General features: G+C 39.5%; 2 protein-coding genes and 1 long non-coding RNA gene across 7 annotated transcripts in view; all 3 read right to left on the bottom strand.

The window, feature by feature from the left end:
- The window catches only part of PDK2 (pyruvate dehydrogenase kinase 2), a 39,054-nt gene extending 38,774 nt beyond the window's left edge, over window positions 1-280 (bottom strand). For 3 of the 5 annotated variants that reach the window (XR_004256999.1, XM_032237797.1, XM_032237799.1), the window contains exon 1: window positions 15-280. Coding sequence is in view for 4 of the 5 variants with exons in the window: in XM_032237797.1 (XP_032093688.1) it covers window positions 15-135 (121 nt within the window). In the remaining variant the exon portion in view is untranslated. The remainder of the gene's footprint in view (window positions 1-14) is intronic. The other 2 variants (XM_032237798.1, XM_032237800.1) reach the window with 1 other exon arrangement.
- Window positions 281-2,428: 2,148 nt separating this feature from the next.
- LOC116522993 lies at window positions 2,429-5,578 on the bottom strand. Its single transcript, XR_004257019.1, has 2 exons — window positions 5,489-5,578; window positions 2,429-4,387 (listed from the first exon to the last, which is right to left on the bottom strand). It is a non-coding gene; the product is annotated as an uncharacterized LOC116522993 (long non-coding RNA).
- Window positions 5,579-5,659: 81 nt separating this feature from the next.
- ITGA3 (integrin subunit alpha 3) overlaps window positions 5,660-18,601 on the bottom strand; it is a 79,753-nt gene continuing 66,811 nt past the window's right edge. The window contains exons 22-26 of the mRNA XM_032238134.1: window positions 18,300-18,413; window positions 17,845-17,943; window positions 14,431-14,556; window positions 11,932-12,091; window positions 5,660-5,747 (exon numbers count right to left, since the gene is read on the bottom strand). Coding sequence (XP_032094025.1) covers window positions 11,981-12,091; window positions 14,431-14,556; window positions 17,845-17,943; window positions 18,300-18,413 — 450 coding nt within the window. The 3' untranslated portion in view covers window positions 5,660-5,747; window positions 11,932-11,980. The remainder of the gene's footprint in view (window positions 5,748-11,931; window positions 12,092-14,430; window positions 14,557-17,844; window positions 17,944-18,299; window positions 18,414-18,601) is intronic.

The raw sequence follows: 18,601 nt of genomic DNA, 5'->3' as shown, positions 1-18,601 counted from the left end.
CGGCTCCTACGCACCGAAGTCGAGGAATTGCTTCATGGAGAGCGGCGATGGAGAGAATTTGCTGAAGTGCTCGATATACTTGGGCGCCCCGGCCAGCGCCGACTGGCCCTTCATCAGGCATCGCAAAAGACGCATCGCGGCTCCGACAGGCCCCGGCAAGCCACTTGCGGGAGAAAGATAGCGGCGCCTATTCGGAAGCCAACAGGCAGCACCTCTGCTTCTCCCGAGCCTCTCCAGCAGGCAGCCCACCGACTTCTGAAAGAGCTGCTAGACCTAGACCCCGGGACGACCCGCCCCTCCGACAGCTCTCGGCCAACCAGCTGCAAAGACCTCGCATTCCGACAGCTGCAGTCCAATCGCTGCAGAAAAACAAGACATTTTCAGCCAATAGGGAGAGAATACCACCACGTGGCAGGGAGAGGGGGGGTTGCAAGAGTCTCGGGGATTTTGGGATGTGACCATTTAACTTCTCGGTTCCCGCAGCTGGGCGATCTAATGACTTTAAACGGCATCTTAGCCTTGGTTTGGTTTGGCTTTGAAGTCGAACACTCTTCAAACCACCCCAGGCATGTGTTTTTTTTTTGAAATATACTCTATAAATCCAATTCTTTCTTTGAGATGGTACAAAAATCTTCCTATTGTGGAACACGCAGAGACGTATTTTAAAAAGTGGAGTCCTTTTAACAGCCCAGAATCTGTTACACCACAAAATCAAAAGGCAAGTTTTGTAGTATTTAGAGTTCTTCCTTAAAAAAAGAGGGTAAACACAGGTAAAGGGGGGAAAAAAACAGAAGAAAGGAAGATACTGTATAATCCAGATGTTATATTTTCAGAATTGGCAAATCGATTTAGTTTATTTTTTCCTAGATGCTTTCTGAAACTATTAAGTTTAAATTGTTGGTTTTAAATGCCTGGAATCTCTTTCTACATTCAGTTTTTAAGAATGAAGGTATCCCATAAATTACTACAAATAGTCCTCAACTTACAACCAATCATCTAGTGACCATTGGAAGTTGCAATGGTACTGAAAAAGTGACTTATGACCATTTTTCACACTTGTGTGATGGTTCTGAATCATGTGATCAACGTTTGTGACCTGTAAAGTCAATGGAGAAGCCAGATTCACTTTACAACTGTGCTACTAACTTAGTAACTGCTGTGATTCACTTAATAACTGTGGCAAGAAAGGTAAGGTGGGGCAAAACTCAACAACTATCTTGCTTAGCAACGAAAAAAATGGGCTCAATTTGGGCTTTTTAAAATCGTTCATTTGACAACAAATACCTGAATAGCAAACTGAATAAGCAGGAACATAGATCCCATTTTTCTTATTGTGCTGAAGCAGGCTGGCTGTGAGTGTGCACACACATCTACACATTTTAATAGATTCTCAACACAATTGGCACTGAACATAAATTCCTGGGTTAATTAGTGTTGAGAACTTGTTTAAAAAGAACAGATTGAAATGAAAAAAAAATCATTCATATTTTAGTAATCTAATCCTGATGGAGTAATATTACTATATTACTATATTACTTCAGATCATGTTTTTAAAAGTATGCCAAGATTAAAAATAGCTGCATTTTTTAATATATTTTTTAAAGAACGGTTGTTTTGGAGGCTTTTCTCCCGTTTGACCAATCCCTCCTCCCTTTTATGCATTGTTTTTGTTTCCAGTGGCCCAAATAAAATAACCCATTTCTTCATTTATTTTTCTAGTTGTATCAAGATTTTCCAGTCTCAACATCCAAAATGATAGTGGCAACTGTCTCTGTTCTTCATCCTTATTTTGGAAGTATGCCTTCTCATGGCACAATATGATTCTATTGGTATGGTTGAGAGAAGAATTCAGAAAGTTAAGAGTTGAGATGATTTATTTAACTATTGGATTATAACCCATCTAAACAAAGTAGTGACTTTCTGTTAACATCATTTAACTCAGGAATAGAAAGAAATACAATCTTCTTCAGTGGCTTTAGAATTCATGTAAAGTTCAGTTACTGATACAATACTAATTGTGCTGGAATAGGAGGCAGGAGGAAGAGTAGCAGCTCTGCCTCCAGTATAACTGTTGTATTGTCATGAAGGAATAGTGGGGTGTTGATCATGTAGCAGCTGTCTAGAATATGATCAATCAAGCACATTTTTTCTGAGATCATGGCAGCTTTGGAAGTCACACTGCTGCTTCAAAATGCTCCCTACAAGACTACATGCATATCCATGTGCTCTCTCAATCACCTTTTGCCCTTCAAAATCCAGATTTCTTATAGCACTATGAGATGCTGAAATGAATCCAACAGATTGTTGATTCATTTTCCAGCAGGCTTCATTCTTGATATTGCTGGATAGCAACAAATATCCAATGCTGAGGTCTGGGGAAATTAATGTAGTGTACTTTAAAAAGGAGAAAGAAAATACAAATCACAAGTTACAAATCATAATATTTTTATTCATAAAATAGACACTCAAGCTTATTTACAATCAAGGCACAATGATTCAAGACCTCCAGTACCATAAACAATGGGAAAATCCAGTAAACATCAAATATATATATAGATTCATTTATTTATATATGAATGTATTTATGTATTTACATCACTAAAGACATTCTTTGTAATTTAAAACATGCCTGGGAGATGGGAAGGAATGGGCAAATAAAATATGACTATTGTCAAGGATGGATACTCAGTGAATGAAATCAAATTTTCTTGACAATGACATGTGGAATAGAATCCAAAGAAGGTCAATCCCTTTTAAGGGAGTTTTCACACATCAAAATAAGCCCCAATTTTGGTAGTTTAGGTTCAATTTTGTTTAGTGCAGAGGTCAGCAACCATCCTTGGCTCATGGAAATAAGATAAATTAAGGCAGTTTTCTAGCCCATTGCTTTCCAAATGCAATAGACTACAAGTACCATAATCCCATGCTGTTTGGGAATACTGGGAGTTGCAGTCCAACACATCAAACACAAGAGTCTTTGCTTAGAGCCTAGATTAAAAAAACAAGTCTGAAATGTTGGCCAGCATAATAGATAATTAGATGTGAGCTAAAAGCAAGAATTTAAGGTACCACAATTATTTTGTGCTTCTTTTTGCTGTTTTCCAAAGATATTTTCATTTCTCTGAGTTGGCAAGTCCAATATTGTTTCTTATTAAACTGTGAATTGCTGGATACATCCCAAGTCAGAAAACCGAAGCATTTTTTGGCAAGATTAACTCTGCAGAAGTTGATCCCCATAAATCCGTAGGTTTCTTATGTGAAGCAAAAGACATTAATTTCTCCTCTTGATTCAACATGGTAGCCATGGAACAGGTAGTGTGTAGGTGAACCTTGTTCTCTCTTAGTTGCCCAGCTAGCTTCAGCCATTCTTATCTCACTACCCATTCCACTGGGCTTCTCTAAAAGTTGTTTAATATTGAAAAGGAGTTGCCTACTTTTAAGACTCTATTGTTCACTTTGCTCTTTGACCCAGTTCAGTTATGAAGGAAGCCATGGCTTAGACTTTCTTTATAATTAAATCACACTTCACCCAGGAATGCACAACTTTAGTAAGCTGTAGCTGAAAATTGTAGAATCCTTTTAGCAAAAGAACAGCTGCCAACACCTGACCCACCTGGATATCATTTTAAAATTGCTCTTTAAAACAAAATCTGTCCTATCGTCACTGACATAGCACTGTTGTCAAATACTGTGAAAAGCATGAAGATCCTACCAAGGCTCACTAATACAGGAAGGAGCCCACTAAAGGATGCTATCTAGGGCCTCCTGTAGCCAGGAGCTAATCCTGCAATGAACTACTCCCTGGCATGTCTCAAACCCAGCCAGTGATCAAAGTCATTAAAACTAATGTTTAAGTTAAAAAAATAAAATGCTACACTCCTCATTTCAAGCTTTCTTAGAGTTTCTTAAAAATAAGATAATAGTACTATTACTAGTGAAACCACCCTTCCTGCCAGAGAATTAAAAATAGGACTAAATTATAGCCAGTAATCCTTAGTCCAGTACAAGTTCCAGTGCTGAAATATCCAGTACTTATTCTATAGGAAGGGTGGAAACTGATACTGGCCCAGAACTAAACAGGCTTCATCCACACCATTAGATTCAAGAAGGTTTTTGATAAAACCTTATTTCTAGGGGAGACGGCAATACTGCCTTGGCTAGTTAGGCTCTAAAAATAGAGGTTAGACCTGGGAAAATTGGTTCAAGATCCTATGGAAGCAATTGCAGACCCTATATATCCTGCAAGTTTTCCATGCCGGAGTTGGGAAATATGGCAATTGCAGTTATAGAAGGCAAAATTCATTCAACCTCCCCTCTAAATGAAGTATGGCAGAGTATGATTAGAGTTGTAGTCCAATATATCTGATTGGTGCCAGGTGATGGAAGGCTGAGGGGAAAAATGAGGCAAGCATTAACAAGGACCAAAAGAGAGCATGGAGGCATCTACTACAACTGTCAGCAAATGAAAGTGAGCAAATAAAAGTACTTTTTAAATGTACACTTGCATTAGAAAAATATAATACTTGTGAAAACTGTCTGTAACCTCATACTAAGAAAGAATCTCCCAAAATGCCATAACCAGCTGCTCTTGGGTAACGACAGGACATTCAAAGAGAACTGTCCTAGTGTAAGCCTCTGATAAGGACACACACAGAGACACACATTGGTTTGTGGATACTGGAAGAGGGTTTGTGAAAACAGAAGGGCCTTCTGCAATAAAGCATCTCATAAACATATTAAGATGGTTTTGTGAGATTATCATATTGAGTAAATATATAGGCACATCTTAGGAGGAATTCTAACACTACAATAAAGTATCTGCTGTGCATGGAGAGGATTTTTTTAATCCTGAGAATCTTTGGACATTGGACAGACCTGCCCTGGAAAGCTGTTGCCAATCCTGAAGACTCTGCTAAGCTATATCATCCAAAGTTCCTTTATATTAGGACAGTATACATGTGTGAATTTGAGAGAGAAGCTGCGTGTTGGCTTAATCAAGGTGCATCTTTTGGAAGCCCAGGGATTCACCTGAAGGCAGTTTGACACATAAGATTAGATTTTATAAGCTGCTAAAATGGAAGGTTGTGTAGGAATCACACAGACGTTGCTCTGAGCTCATGAGAAGGATAGTCGAGAGTGGGGTTATATGATAAACAGTAATTTCATTAGATCACAACTTTTCTATGTAGGTGATCAAGCCAAGTGCTTATGCACTGTTGCCCTTTTAGTGCAAAATGAAGCTGATTTTCAAATCTGCCCTTCATTCTGCTTCATGGAACTATTTCCAAGAATGCTGGTAGTGGTGTTGGAGTGTTGTGGGCTGTGGGTGGGTGGGAGAACCCAACAGTGCAAATGAAAAAGCTGTATCTTTGTGCCTCAAATTTTATAAATGCCTACCATATCCACCTTGCAAGAATAGTTTTTTCTCCAATATCACAGTGTCTGGAGAAAGGTTTGGGTTGTAACTGACCAAGGACATATAACTTACTATAAATAAGAGTTCCTTGGTTGGTCCAGCAATATTTACAAAGGAAAGCTAAACAGCCTGGGAGTGAGCACAGGAGAGGAGGAAACTGAGGCAGATGTCAGTAGTATCTTCCCGTTTCCTGCCAGTTTGTCACCCATCGCTTCTTGTGCTTTGGAGGCAAGAAACTGCCAGCTGGCTGGTAGCGCTCCTCCTGCCGGATGCGAATGGCATGGTATTTGGGCATGATGCGGTAGTAGCGGGTTGGCTTGAAAAAGTTGCACTGTGGATGGAAAGAAAGCGGGAGGGGGAAGGATAAATACATTTAGTAGCAGAAATCAACAGTGAGACAGAAACCTCAGCTGAAAACCTGAGAGAGAAAATTTCAGAGACAGGACAGGACAAAAGAACAGCAAGAGATATTTTCATCCATGAGAGAAAAAGAACAAGCTGAGCCAATACATTTGACCATTTTATCTGGGACAGGCTGATTTGGAAACTGAAAAAAACTGATTTTTGGCATAGCTATTTTGTGTAAACCAAATAGACAAAATAATGATGTGGTTACTTACCTTTTCTGTAGATCTTCTACAGAAGCCTCTGCTCTGTCCCCTGGACTCCCTATATATAGTACAGAGGCCATGTGGTGTCATCCAGGGAGTGGATGCAATCTCAGATCAGTCACAATTCTCTACAATAAAACAGCCAAACTTTTGGGAGAATTGCCAAGTCTTGAATGACTTTCTAAATATTATCATAGTGAGAACTGTACATGAAGTGTACCTATAATGTCTAATCTCACCAGTTGATCAGAGACAATCTGAGATAAGTGTCTCCCAAAGTGACTTCAGCCCTTATAAAGAGTTTTATAGGTCATCACTAAAATGTTATCTTCCACCTGGAAGCCAAATGATAACTAGTGTAGGTTTCAAAGCAATAGCATCACATGGGCTCAATGTGATATGCCCATCACTCCTGCAGTATTGCATTCTGAACCAGTTGTAGTTTTTGAATGGTCTTCCAATGGTCTTGAATGGTCTTCCAATGGTCTTCCAATTAGGACATGAGCAATTGCCTGATAGGCCTTCATATCCACAAACAGTCTCAGCAGGATTGAGTTTCTTCCTCTCCATCTATAGACCTGTACAACCCCCTGACTGGGACAGAACCTCAAAAGTATCTCTTGGTCCAGTGAAATTAAAATAAATAATTGGATATTATTGGTGAATAGATAAAATCTGATACTGAGCGAATGTATAACCTCGTCCAGTGGCTTTATGGAGAAGTGTAAGAAAAGGGGTATGAATACAGTACCAAGACACCACACAAATAAGAGGTTGCAGTCCCCTCCCCATCAACACAAACTGAAACAAACAATGAAGAAAGGAGGGGGAGGATGGGAGGGGCCGAAGTCACGATGAAATGACGTGCGATCTCAATGCTATGTGATCGCAGTCAACACTTTTATCACTGGGGGGGGTGTGTCCCAATGGACCTAAACCATTCCGAAGAGATGGTAAATAGAAAGATTACGTCTTGCTGATCTCGGGGATATTGCAAAATCCCCCCAAAAAGCAAGAGAAGATCTTGAAGCCGGTGATAAAAAATCCAGCCACAGGCTGACAAGGTCGGGGCGGCTCCAAAAAGGAACGATGTGGAAAAAGAAAGGGTTTCCAGCTGGTGAGGAATTTTTATTGTTCTAAAAAGAAGGGACTGCCTATAAAACTTTAAAACCAATTTAAATCAAAGAATAGAAGAACTTAGCGGTGAATTTGAATTTTGGAATGGTCTTGGACAGTGGTTATCTTACTTTCTAAATGTTATTTACATGGATTGAATCTAAGCAAACCTTTTTCAAATGGATGGATTAAGTTTTCTTCTAACCTTTCTTTGTGACTATCTGTAAGCTACAGATTAATTTTTTCCTCTTTTATTGTTGTATTTTTTAAAACTCATTTAAAGATTGGATTTCTTTGTCTATATATATATTTAAAGTCACAACCTATGGTATGCCCAAATATGGGGGGAAGTTCACTGCTTCCATTCTCTGTCCATCGGCTCGTCATAAGAGACTATCCAGACAGAAACCCAATATTTTTACTGTTGCCTTTGTTACATTTGGTTGTATTTATTTATTTATCAGCACAAATACAACACACACACACACACACACACACACACCACCCCGGAGACTGATCAGAGTTTTTGTGTATTGAAAGACGGAACATTCTTTTTTTTCTCACACAGATTGCTTTGATTTCGGCATTGTAAGGTTTTACTGCTTGGCTGTTTGGTTACAGTCTGATAAGAGTCCACAGTTGTCCCTTTGAAGTTTGTTTTTGTTCAAAGAGAAAACAGCGGTCTTTGTGAACATATGCTTTAATCTTGTTGACCTTCTAAGCAAAAACAGCTGTGTATGAATATGGCATCTTCAGACAGCGTAGAGGCTTTGAATTTGCAAGGAATATTTTCAGAACTGCAAAAATTATTAAATACAGGGGGGAAAATTGAGAGAAAATTGGAATACTTGGAGCATTTAACAATAAAATATGATGAAAAAACTGAGGATGTTTTTCAAATGCAAAATAAGGGGACTGAAACTCCAAAAATCTAAATGGAAGATGAATATAAAGAGATTAAACTTGTTGATATTTATGGCAATTGGTTTATTTCTGAAAAAAGAAAGAATGGAATATTGAAAGAGGAATTAAATCGAGAGGAAATTTATTTCAAAGGGCAAGATATAGAAGAAGAAAAAATTAAAAGAATCTATGGACTATGAAATCCTATCTGCAAAATATTTGATAACACTGCTGACAATCAAAGACAAGCTGAACAAGGAAACAGAAAGAGGGCATCAAGAGTACATGAGAGATCTTACAAACAAGGAATTGCTAAGAGGAGTCCATACAGATTTGATTAAGAGAATGTTTGGAGGACTGGTTCCACAAATGGCAGAAGATATGAGATTGTTTTGTTACTGGAAAGATACAGGTTGATAGATGGAAGGATATAATTTAAAACTAGCTAAACCTAGTTAAACTTAGTGACAATAGGTACAGTTAAATAAAAAATTGATAATGATAGTAATGTATACAATGTGTAGTGTTATGATAAGCAATAATTGGATATGAATATGGAATTATACCCGTGAAGGGAAGGCTAGAAATCCTTTTGGATTATATATAAAGGTTAATAACAACAACAACAACAACAACAACAACTAAATTAGACACAGTTAAGTTTTGATTATTAGGGGGAACATGTTATGAGATAGGATATAGTCAAATAAAGAAAGGATTATGATAATAATCTCTATATGTATAATATAAGGAAAATTCAATTTGCTCTGTTCCTATTACAAACCTCTGCTAGTTGTGATGCTGAAATAGCAACAGGGAAGATGTTTGTACTTCAGTGCTAGGTCACAATAGCTCTAAATACAAGTGCAGTATAGAGGGCCCAGGTACTGGAAGCCAAGTTTTAATCTTAGCACAGTTCATTTTAGAAATTATTGCCTGGCTGGAAACTATTTTTTCAATGAATGTTGAACTTGATAGATAAGGGTGGTGGATAGGCATTCCTGATGATTGTCTGAGGCATCTTTCCTTTAAAAATATTCAAAATAATTGTGTACAAGGCACAGACTTTTAAGGATGATCCCAATCACTACATTAAAATTAAGCTCTGAATACCTCAGTCAACTCACAGATACTATTCTGCCAGGTTCTTCAGGTTTGCAACTAAACTTTCCACTTTGTGTTCCATTTGGAAGATTCAGCACGTCCACAGAAACCCTTTCTTTGCAATCCTTTCTGTATCTTCTATCATCCACATTCTCAGCAACCATTTAAGATAGAAACCTCATTTTGTGGGAGATGTTTCTTCTCAGAAATTTCTTCCTGGTGACTCTCACAAGAAGTATGCTGAAGCAAGATCAAATTAAATGATTCAAGTATCTGGACTTTCTGTATCTTATACCTTGATACTGGCAATACAGTGAAAATGCCCAATGTATCATGAGCTACCATGGAAATGCAAATATTTTTCTGTTGAAGGTTAAAGTCCCATGGGAATAAATAGAAGACAAGATTGAAATCTAAATATTAAAAAAATATGGACCATTATTTTGCAGTATTATTTCTCCTGTATTTCTTCCCTCTTTTTTCCACTTGACTGAAACTTTGTCCATCTTTGGTGGGTTTTCTAGTATGCGCCAGTGCATTTCAACAGGGTTGGCCACCTTACCAAGTATTACTTTCTTGCATTGGCTTAGCCATCCCAACAATGGTCACTTGCATTGGCCCAGGAAGTGAAAAGAAGCAGAGTCAAAAGAAAAAAAGAAAAGATACATGTCATGATTTAAAGTGCCATCTTGAAAGCCACCCTCAAAACACTTGGTAATTCCTAGAAAAAGAAGTTTGAATTAGTAATGCAAACAGGTAAAAAGAGAAGCTGCTCTAAATCTAGTGCAAAGTGTCAAATATGTTGAGAGGAATCTGCTTTGAGAATAATTGAAGACAAAGATGCGGTATAGCTGCTAGGTAGAATAGACAGGTTGAGTTTTAGAATAGGGTGTCTGAACAGAAAAAGCTTCTAATCAAGAGATGGGAAAGCATCAGGGTCACATCACCTAAACCCAGATTCTTCGATTTAGCATTCTTAAGTATGTCAACCTGAGATGAGCAAGCACAAAACACTTTTTTGTTGGCCAATGAAAGGCTTCTAGTACTTGTGTCCAAATCTCAGAGGTTGCTATTTCATACAAATAGATTTTTTAAAATCTAAATCCAACTCTAAAGTCTGAATACTCATACCATCTTACTAGATTAGAGCCAAATCTCCAGATCAGGTTTTACAATAGCTGTATTTGCACATACTTAGCTAGATTAAGGACAGGACCAGCATACTTGGCAGTTCAGGTAAATCGATAAAGCACATTAGTGGTAGAGTTAGAATGGATTGGTTTTAAGTCAGATCAGATTTCAGACTGTTTGGGGTTATTCTGACATTCCCTAAACAGCCATATAGTGGAACATGGTAAAATGGATTGATAGAGTGTTAATTATCTCTTTCTGTTCTCAGTACTAAGATGAGTGACCCACCAAAGTGTTGCTGTACGCCCCATTTCTTCTATTACTCATTTTCCAGTTGTGGGAGGGTAGGAGTAAATAGAGAGGGAAATGTGCTTGAGTAAGGCCCTCTTTATCCTGTCTATTGTGGGCCTGAACACAATCAAACTACAGTGGGGCTTTCACCCACAAATTGGACAAAAAATACCAAGAAATGGCAGCTCTAGCCCTGGCCAGACTTCCCATGCACATGGATGCTGCCAATGGGATAAGGAATTATTGATTCTGCTCCTTAGAGTGCTTACTCAGGAGTAGGGGCAGATCTTTCCAAAGTGACCATGTAAATACAGTCAACAGCAAGAGTGACTAAAATGTCAATGACTGAATTACAAATATAGGGTTTCAGATTTTGGCATTAAGCTAGCACATAGTTTGAACATATTATGTAAAGTTCTTCATCTCTTCAGGGTTTCTGTAATATAATAAAGGCAACTGATAATTTTTCAACATAATAATAACCAAGTTCTTTGTATCCAAATATTTTGTATCATCTTTGCAAAAAAACCAACCCAAGTTGGTTTTTTTTGCAAAGATGCACTACTAATGCACTACCTCCTTTTTTTTAAGTAGCAAAGGATGGACTACTTCCCTGCTAGAACCATTCCTAGTCAATGCATATACCGTATTTTTCAGAGTATAAGACGCACCTTTTTCCCTCAAAAAAGAGGCTGAAAATCTGGGTGCGTCTTATACACTGAATACAGCATTATTTGCCTCCCGAAACCCTGCCCCTTCACCAAAATGGCTGTGCATCGCCTTTAGGAGGCTTTAAGAATGTTCCTAGAGGCTGGGAAGGACAGAAATGAGCAAAAACACACCGTTTTTTGCTCAATTTTGCCCTCCCCAGCCCCTAGGAGTACTCTATAAGCCTCCTAATAGCTATCCATGCCCCCCATATTTTACAAAAACCAGGCCCTTTTTCATGAAAATGGATCATTTTTTTGCTAGTTTTGCCCCCCCCCCTCCCCCGGAACACTCAACAAGCCTTCTAAGGGCTATTCATGCCTTTTTAAAGAAACAATTTTTGTGAAAAACGGGTCGTTTTGGGGAGGTTTGCAGAATGCAAAAAACTTTTTTTTTAATTTGCCTCTTTAAAACCTTGGTGCATCTTATACTCCAAAAAATACGGTAATCCTGAATGAGATGAACCATCCACCAAAATAAGGCAATTACCTGTGGCCAGCTGTACCAATCCTCTACATTCTCTAATTCAACACTAACTACCAATCTAGAAGCAAGAATGAAGAAGTGCAGGTAAAGTTTCAAAAGTGCAGGGACACAAGGAATTAAAGGAAGATCTTGTCCCACCCTTCCAACCACCCCACAATAATTTACCAAGATACAGGGTAAAGGGGTGGGCACTGTCCCCCCCCTGAGACAGGAACTAGTAGCTGTCGGTCAGCCGCTTAGTTTCAGAAGGCTGGATCTTCATCATGGCTTTCTGTCCTTTGGCTTCATATAAGGCTCGTGTGCTTGCCCTCCGGAAGAAGCCACACTATGAGGAAGCAGGGGGCAAAGGTCAGGGTTGATGGGGAGTAAGAAATATAAAACACAACTCAAGTATCCAGCCTATGGTCCAATAATGATTAACTTCAGTGTGTGTGATGGAAAAGGCTTGTTTCATTGTTTTACTCCAGGCACTAGTTTGAAGGTCAGGTGAAATGAATTCCTAAAAGTAAAAACCTTCTATTGTAGTTTTGACCTATCTGAGATTTTCATGAGGCTACTGTCCCATAGCAACAGCCTTAAAAATAATTAATAGAAAATAAATTAGCAATCTCAGACATGCCCCAGCAAACAAATGGCCTGTTACTCTTAAGTATTTGTCAAAGTGATTCATACAAGGGAGGAAATGCTGTTGACCTTGCTGAAATATAGCAGTGATGAAACTGGCATGCTTTGGCATTTGGGGCTTCTTCTCGGCTCTCTCCAGCACTAGCAGCAGCTCACCAGAAAAGCCAGAGGGAAATCTGTAAATGCTTGCTCATTAGAAGTGGAGGACACTTGGCCTCCTGAATAAATTTTGAAAGAGTATCTTGCTCAAAGCAGTGTCCAAGAACATACTCCTAACCCTAATAGTCAGTTACGATGGTTGCAATTCAGAGATAAACTTTCCTTGGCCAAACCTATGGAGCTAAGCAAGGAATAAGCAACCAGATGCCTTGGTATGTTCTGGATTTAAATTCTCATATTCTAATGATATGGTAAAGGACTGTAAGAACTCTAATCTGGAAATCACCAGGTTGCCTATTGCAGGAATACATATTGGAAATGTAGCCCTGTCACAATCATCTCAGAGCTTCCAAATATTTAAGACTTTCTAGTCTGATAATAAGGGAAAGTGGCTAAGATGCTAAGCTTGTCGATTAGAAGGTCGGCAGTTTAGCAGTTCAAATCCCTAATGTCACGTAACAGAGTGAGCTCTCGTTACTTGTCCCAACTTCTGCCAATCTAGCAGTTTGAAAGCATGTAAAAAATGCAACTAGAAAAATAGGGGCCACTTTGGTGGGAAGGTAACAGTGCTCCATACGCCTTGGCATTGAGTCATGCTAGCCACATGACCACGGAGACATCTTTGGGCAGTGCTGGCTCTTTGGCTTAAAAACAGTTGAGCTCCGCCCCCTAGAGCCAGAAATTACTAGCACGCATGTGCAGGAGAATCTTTATCTTTACTCTGATAGTGGCTTCCAGAAATAGGGAACCAGTAGAGATTTTCATAAGGCTTTAGTAATGTACACTATGCAGCCTCCTCCACTAGTCCCTCAGAAGTGCAATAATGTGCCTAAAAAATCACAATGAGTCACTGGACAGAGAAGGATAACTGCAGTGCACTGTCATTGCTGTGTTATCCTAAGGCATCAACACCTGTGGACTTCCAAGCATTCCCCCAATTCCTGCACTAATTAGAATCTAAATATAGTTTCTTAGCCATCAAGCCAGATTCCTTGTGGTAAAAAAGAGCAATTCAAATGCCCAGTAGAGACTTCTTTGTTTGTTTGTTTGTTCTTTGGCTGATCTCCAGAGAGATTTGCTTGAGCCACATACCAGAGCTGACTCAGTGCAGTTTACGTCATTCTGGATAAAGTTAGAGAGACAGAATTACTTCCCACCTGTCCATTTGGAACTAGCCTGGCCAGTTTTGCTGCAGCCAAATACGTAAACATTTTGGTACCAGGTGAGACCAATGTATTCGTTATCAAAGAAAACAATTTTGTATGTACTTTCATCATATTGCTTGGATATTCAGACATGCTATGATCAGTTGGACTGTGTGGGTCAATTTGCATCATGTAGGCGTACAGGTCATTAAGAATTGTTTGCAATAGGACAAGCTGAATATATTAATAGATAGTAGAAATACACCGAAGGGAGGAGTAGAGAGATAGAAGAAAGAGGGGTAGAGAGGGTGGGAGAGAGGATTGGAGGGAGAGTGAGAAGGAAGGGAGGGAGTGTATTGGGAGAGAGGTGTGGTAGAGGGGGAGGGGAAGTAGGGTAGGGGGGAATGATGGAGGGAAGAGGGAAATTTGGAGGGGGGCAAAAGAAAGGTTGTATGGAGGGTCGAAGAGGTACATTGGGTTTCTATTTTGGGGGGTATTATTGACAAGAGGAATGGCGGTGTTTATTGTTTAATGTTATATGGCCCCGGTTCTGCACAGTATATATGTGACTGTACGAAAATGAAAATGGAAAATAAAAAACACATTTGCAACGAGAAAAGAATTGTTTGCAACTATGGACCAGCAACTTCCAAGGGTTTTTATCTAGGTTGAGTTGGGGGATGGGGGGAGGGAAGAAGTAGGACTGTCTGACCATTATTTAAGCTTCGTTTCTTACCTTCCACAGCAATAAGATGATACAGCCCAAGAGCAGTAGTCCTGCAGCAACAGCAACTAGCACCACCCACAGCTCAATCTCTGCCTGCTGCTCTTCACTGAGTTCTGAGTCGATGTCTACAGTAAACTGAAATTAGGGAAAAGAAGCAAGAAACAGACAGGGAAAAAAGAGGGGGGGGAACCCCAAGATAAATGCAAAGTTGGTTTTGAGGAACAGCATGCTCAGAGCTGTTCCAGTAGAGAAAAACAGAGGAGCATCAGTACAAGGCTATTAATACATTCTCATTGATATAATGCAATGCATTGAATGCACATATTTATTCTTAATTATCGTTTGCATTATATATTCTCCTCAAATCCAAAAGCGCTCTCTCCCTTCCTCACTTCTTTCTCATGTTTGTGTGTCTAAATATCTATATCTCTCTATCTTTATCTCTAATTCTCTCTCTAGCCAATTAGGATTCAGTGCCATGGTAAAACCATATATTTTCATGCTGTCTGTCTAGGAATGTGGTAAATGCAAGGAGGGAAGCTGTCTCTTTTTTGTGGTATCCAAATGCCTTAAAGGGTCAGGAATGCTACCCAGGTAGGACTTCTAATTACCTTTATAATTCTACTATCATCTTCCAGACAACGGCTCTCCAAACTTAGCAACTTTAAGACATGTGGACTTCAACTCCCAGAATTCCTCAGCAGCCAGCCTGGCTAGCTGAGAAATTCTGGGAGTTGAAGTCCACAAGTTGTAAAGTTGCCAAGTATGGAGAGCCCAGTTCCAGACCTTCAACTAAATGCACATATGTTGAGATGGAGGATGAGGAACATAACCTTGTTTTCACCCTTTTTGGAAACAAATTAAAAGGCCTTGAATTAATATCTCATTAAGACTGCATCTATACATCCATGTTATTTAGACAGAAGGAAAGTAGGTCAATAAAAAAGATTCCAATGACACTCATACTATTACTGCCCTTATAGAATGTAACACTGGTTATTTTAGCAGAGTGATTGATCTTCTCACAGAGGGGGAAACAATGTCAGCTGCAAAGTTCCCCAAAGTCATCACTAGTTTCAATAGATTGGTGTGTATTCATCAGTTGTTGTAATTGAACAGAGTGGGCTGAGGGCAAAGAGCACAGAGAGAAACAGGGAACTGTGATGTGGGAGAGAGCTGACATGAAGCTGTTCTGGGAACTATGAAAGAGAGGTTACGACCATCATGGTCTCTTCTCTCAGTGAGAAAGAAGTATCCGAGGGGTAGTTGTTAAGATTAACAGAACGGTAGGGGGGGCGGGGGGCGAAGGGAAGCATATATCTTCCAGAGTTGCATTCCATGTAAAAACGAAAATAATTGCTGTTGTTATTTTATCCAACCTATTTTGTCAACTTAAAAGGCAACCTTCCCTTCACAGGGAAATAGCAATGCTTCTTGGAGCAGACCAGCATAGTTTTTTGACCTGCTTACCATTATACTTACCATTATACTTACCTACCATTACAGATAGGTCCAGATTTAATATCCATTTGTTCAGCCACCATTTAAACTTAGGATGACATTGAACATAGGGAACGTATGGCAGGCCCTCATAGTTATGGCCATCACAATGTCCTTGTGGTCAAGTAATTGTATTTTGGGAACTCAACTCACAATTACAGCATCCCACAGTCAATTTCAACCGTCACTGCCAGCTTCCAACAAGCAAACTCAATGGGCATGTCAACAGGAGATCACAAATGGTACTCACATAACCATGGGACATTGCAATGATGCAGGATTTGCCTAACAGGGCAACCAGGACTATCGGCACAGTAATTAGAGCCAAGGTGGCGCAGTGGTTAAATGCAGCACTGCAGGCTACTGCTAGATCAGCAGGTCAGCGGTTCAAATCTCACCGGCTCAGGGTTGACTCAGCCTTCCATCCTTCCGAGGTGGGTAAAATGAGGACCCAGATTGTTGTTGGGGGCAATATGCTGACTCTCTGTAAACCGCTTAGAGAGACCTGAAAGGCCTATGAAGCGGTATATAAGTCTACTGCTACTGCTATAATTTAGCATCATGCCTTATAACCATGGTGAGGACCCCCTGTATTATTTTAAGCATGGAGAAGTTTCTGGTAGTTAATAAGTGTGGACAGAAGTAGAATACATATTTGATCACCACAGGTGAAGTGACCTGGGTTGGGTTCAATTTTTAGTGATGTTCTTCTCTTTCTGGAAGCCAAAACATTAATGGCTATGGAAGCCCAGAGCTCAACAGCTGGATGGGAGGGGTAGTGATGCACTACAACCTGGATCTCCATAGACTGCCGACCTCTGAAGATTCCTTCTCCATGCAACCTAAGTTGCCTGTAAGGGGAATTTTGTTTCTTTTTCCCAGGAAAAATGCGACTTCCATCCAGAGAATATTGGACCATCTACATACAGCCTGCCTCTGCTGCAGGCTACACATGAGAATGCAGCTCTATTTTGAGTGAAAGTTTTTTTAAATGGTAAATAAGGCATCTTTAAGCCAGATTAAGGGACTGAATGAATGAGCATTAAGTAAATCACACCAAACTAAAGAGTTTCACAAAAGCATGGCACAACAGTTGTTCTCTTTCTAGATGTAGATTATCAGATTATAAGGCTGCAAACCTGAACACAGTTTTGTGTCATACTCTGAGGGAACTTGACAACTAGCTCACCCTAACGAAGAAAAAGAACAAGGTTCAAGGGACTCCCCTTCCAACACTCCAAGGAGGTCTCACTTGTGTGTCAAATGATTTCATCAGTCTACAAAAGTATGGCAGGAGTAGGCCAGAGTCAGCCCTGAAAATAAATTCCGGGAGTATTGCCAGAATCTGATAATTATGTAGGAAGGAAGAGAGCAGAGGGTCTTGGGGAAAGGATCTGCCATGCCTCCATCCTCAATCCATGTATTTTCTGTCCATGCGTATCTTCCCTCAAACTACTTTAACTCCCTCTCTGACTGGCCAGCAACTTTTTCAACATCACTGTGATGGGACCCTCTGTATGATTTATTGAAAGTTGATTCAGGGGGCTACAGCATCCCCACTGGGTAGTTTTAGATGAAATGCATCTGTTAACCTACTTTCTGGATGCATATAATATATTGAAGTATAAACTGACCAATCAGGTTGGCTTTGTGTAAAATGAGAAACCACCACCACTAACACACACACACACACACACACACACACACACACACAAACACACACACAGATAGTAACATTGGACAGTGACCTCCTCTAAGAGCTATTGGGCTTTAATAAAAAAAGCTACTACAGAAGGTAAAAGAAGAGCTAGCCCAAAGCAGTTGAATCATTTCACTAACTGGAAGGGCCAAGGCCTGGAGTGTATAAACAGAAATCAGGAAGATCTTGGTGATTTCTTGGAGTTACTTCATCTTTTTACTCACCAACACTGTTTGATTTTTCATACTGATTGTAGAGGAGTTTGTCCTGAGAAAAAGAGTCACTTGCCCATCTACTTTGACACGATCAAAGTCATTGTAATCCTATAAGAATCAATATGTTAAAAGCAGCTACTTTTGTTTATCTATCCATTTAACTTTGAAATAGGTGTATATAGTAGACAATAAGCCTAATTGATTCATGAAATAAATAAATCCAGCCACCATGGAAAAATAATTCTTGCCCCCTTTGCCACCATTATTATATCAATTACTTAGTGTTTCTTAGATGCCAAACTATTTTGCAACAGTCCATGATTGCAAAAAAAAAAAAAAAAAAGAAAGAAAGAAAGAAAGAAAGAAAGAAAGAAAGAAAGAAAGAAAGAAAACCATTCCCATCCAACACACCAAGTACAAGCAACGTATTACTGAATGGAGCAGAAGAGTTAAACTGCACTTGCCTCAATGAAAGTGCTGCTCCAAACTCTTGCTCGGGCCTTCACATTTGTAACTGCTCCGATATTCCACAAGGGGCATTCAAACCAGATGCAACGAGAAGTTCCTTTGGAACAACTCTGGAAAAGAAAAAAATGGAATGAGACAGGGGGAAAAGAATTAGTGGTGAGTTATTCAAAGGGTGTTTGGTATAATGTACAGTCACAAGGACTTTTCATTTCTTCCTTTTAAATGGCATTTGAACCATGGGCAACCGTCATACTCCCTAAAAACCTCAACTTCGCAATATTAACATTAGGTGGCACCA

Source organism: Thamnophis elegans, chromosome Z, assembly GCF_009769535.1.
Source record: "Thamnophis elegans isolate rThaEle1 chromosome Z, rThaEle1.pri, whole genome shotgun sequence".
NCBI lineage: Eukaryota > Metazoa > Chordata > Lepidosauria > Squamata > Colubridae > Thamnophis > Thamnophis elegans.
Note: the sequence above shows the minus strand (reverse complement) of the source record. Positions and strands in the feature narration are given on the sequence as shown.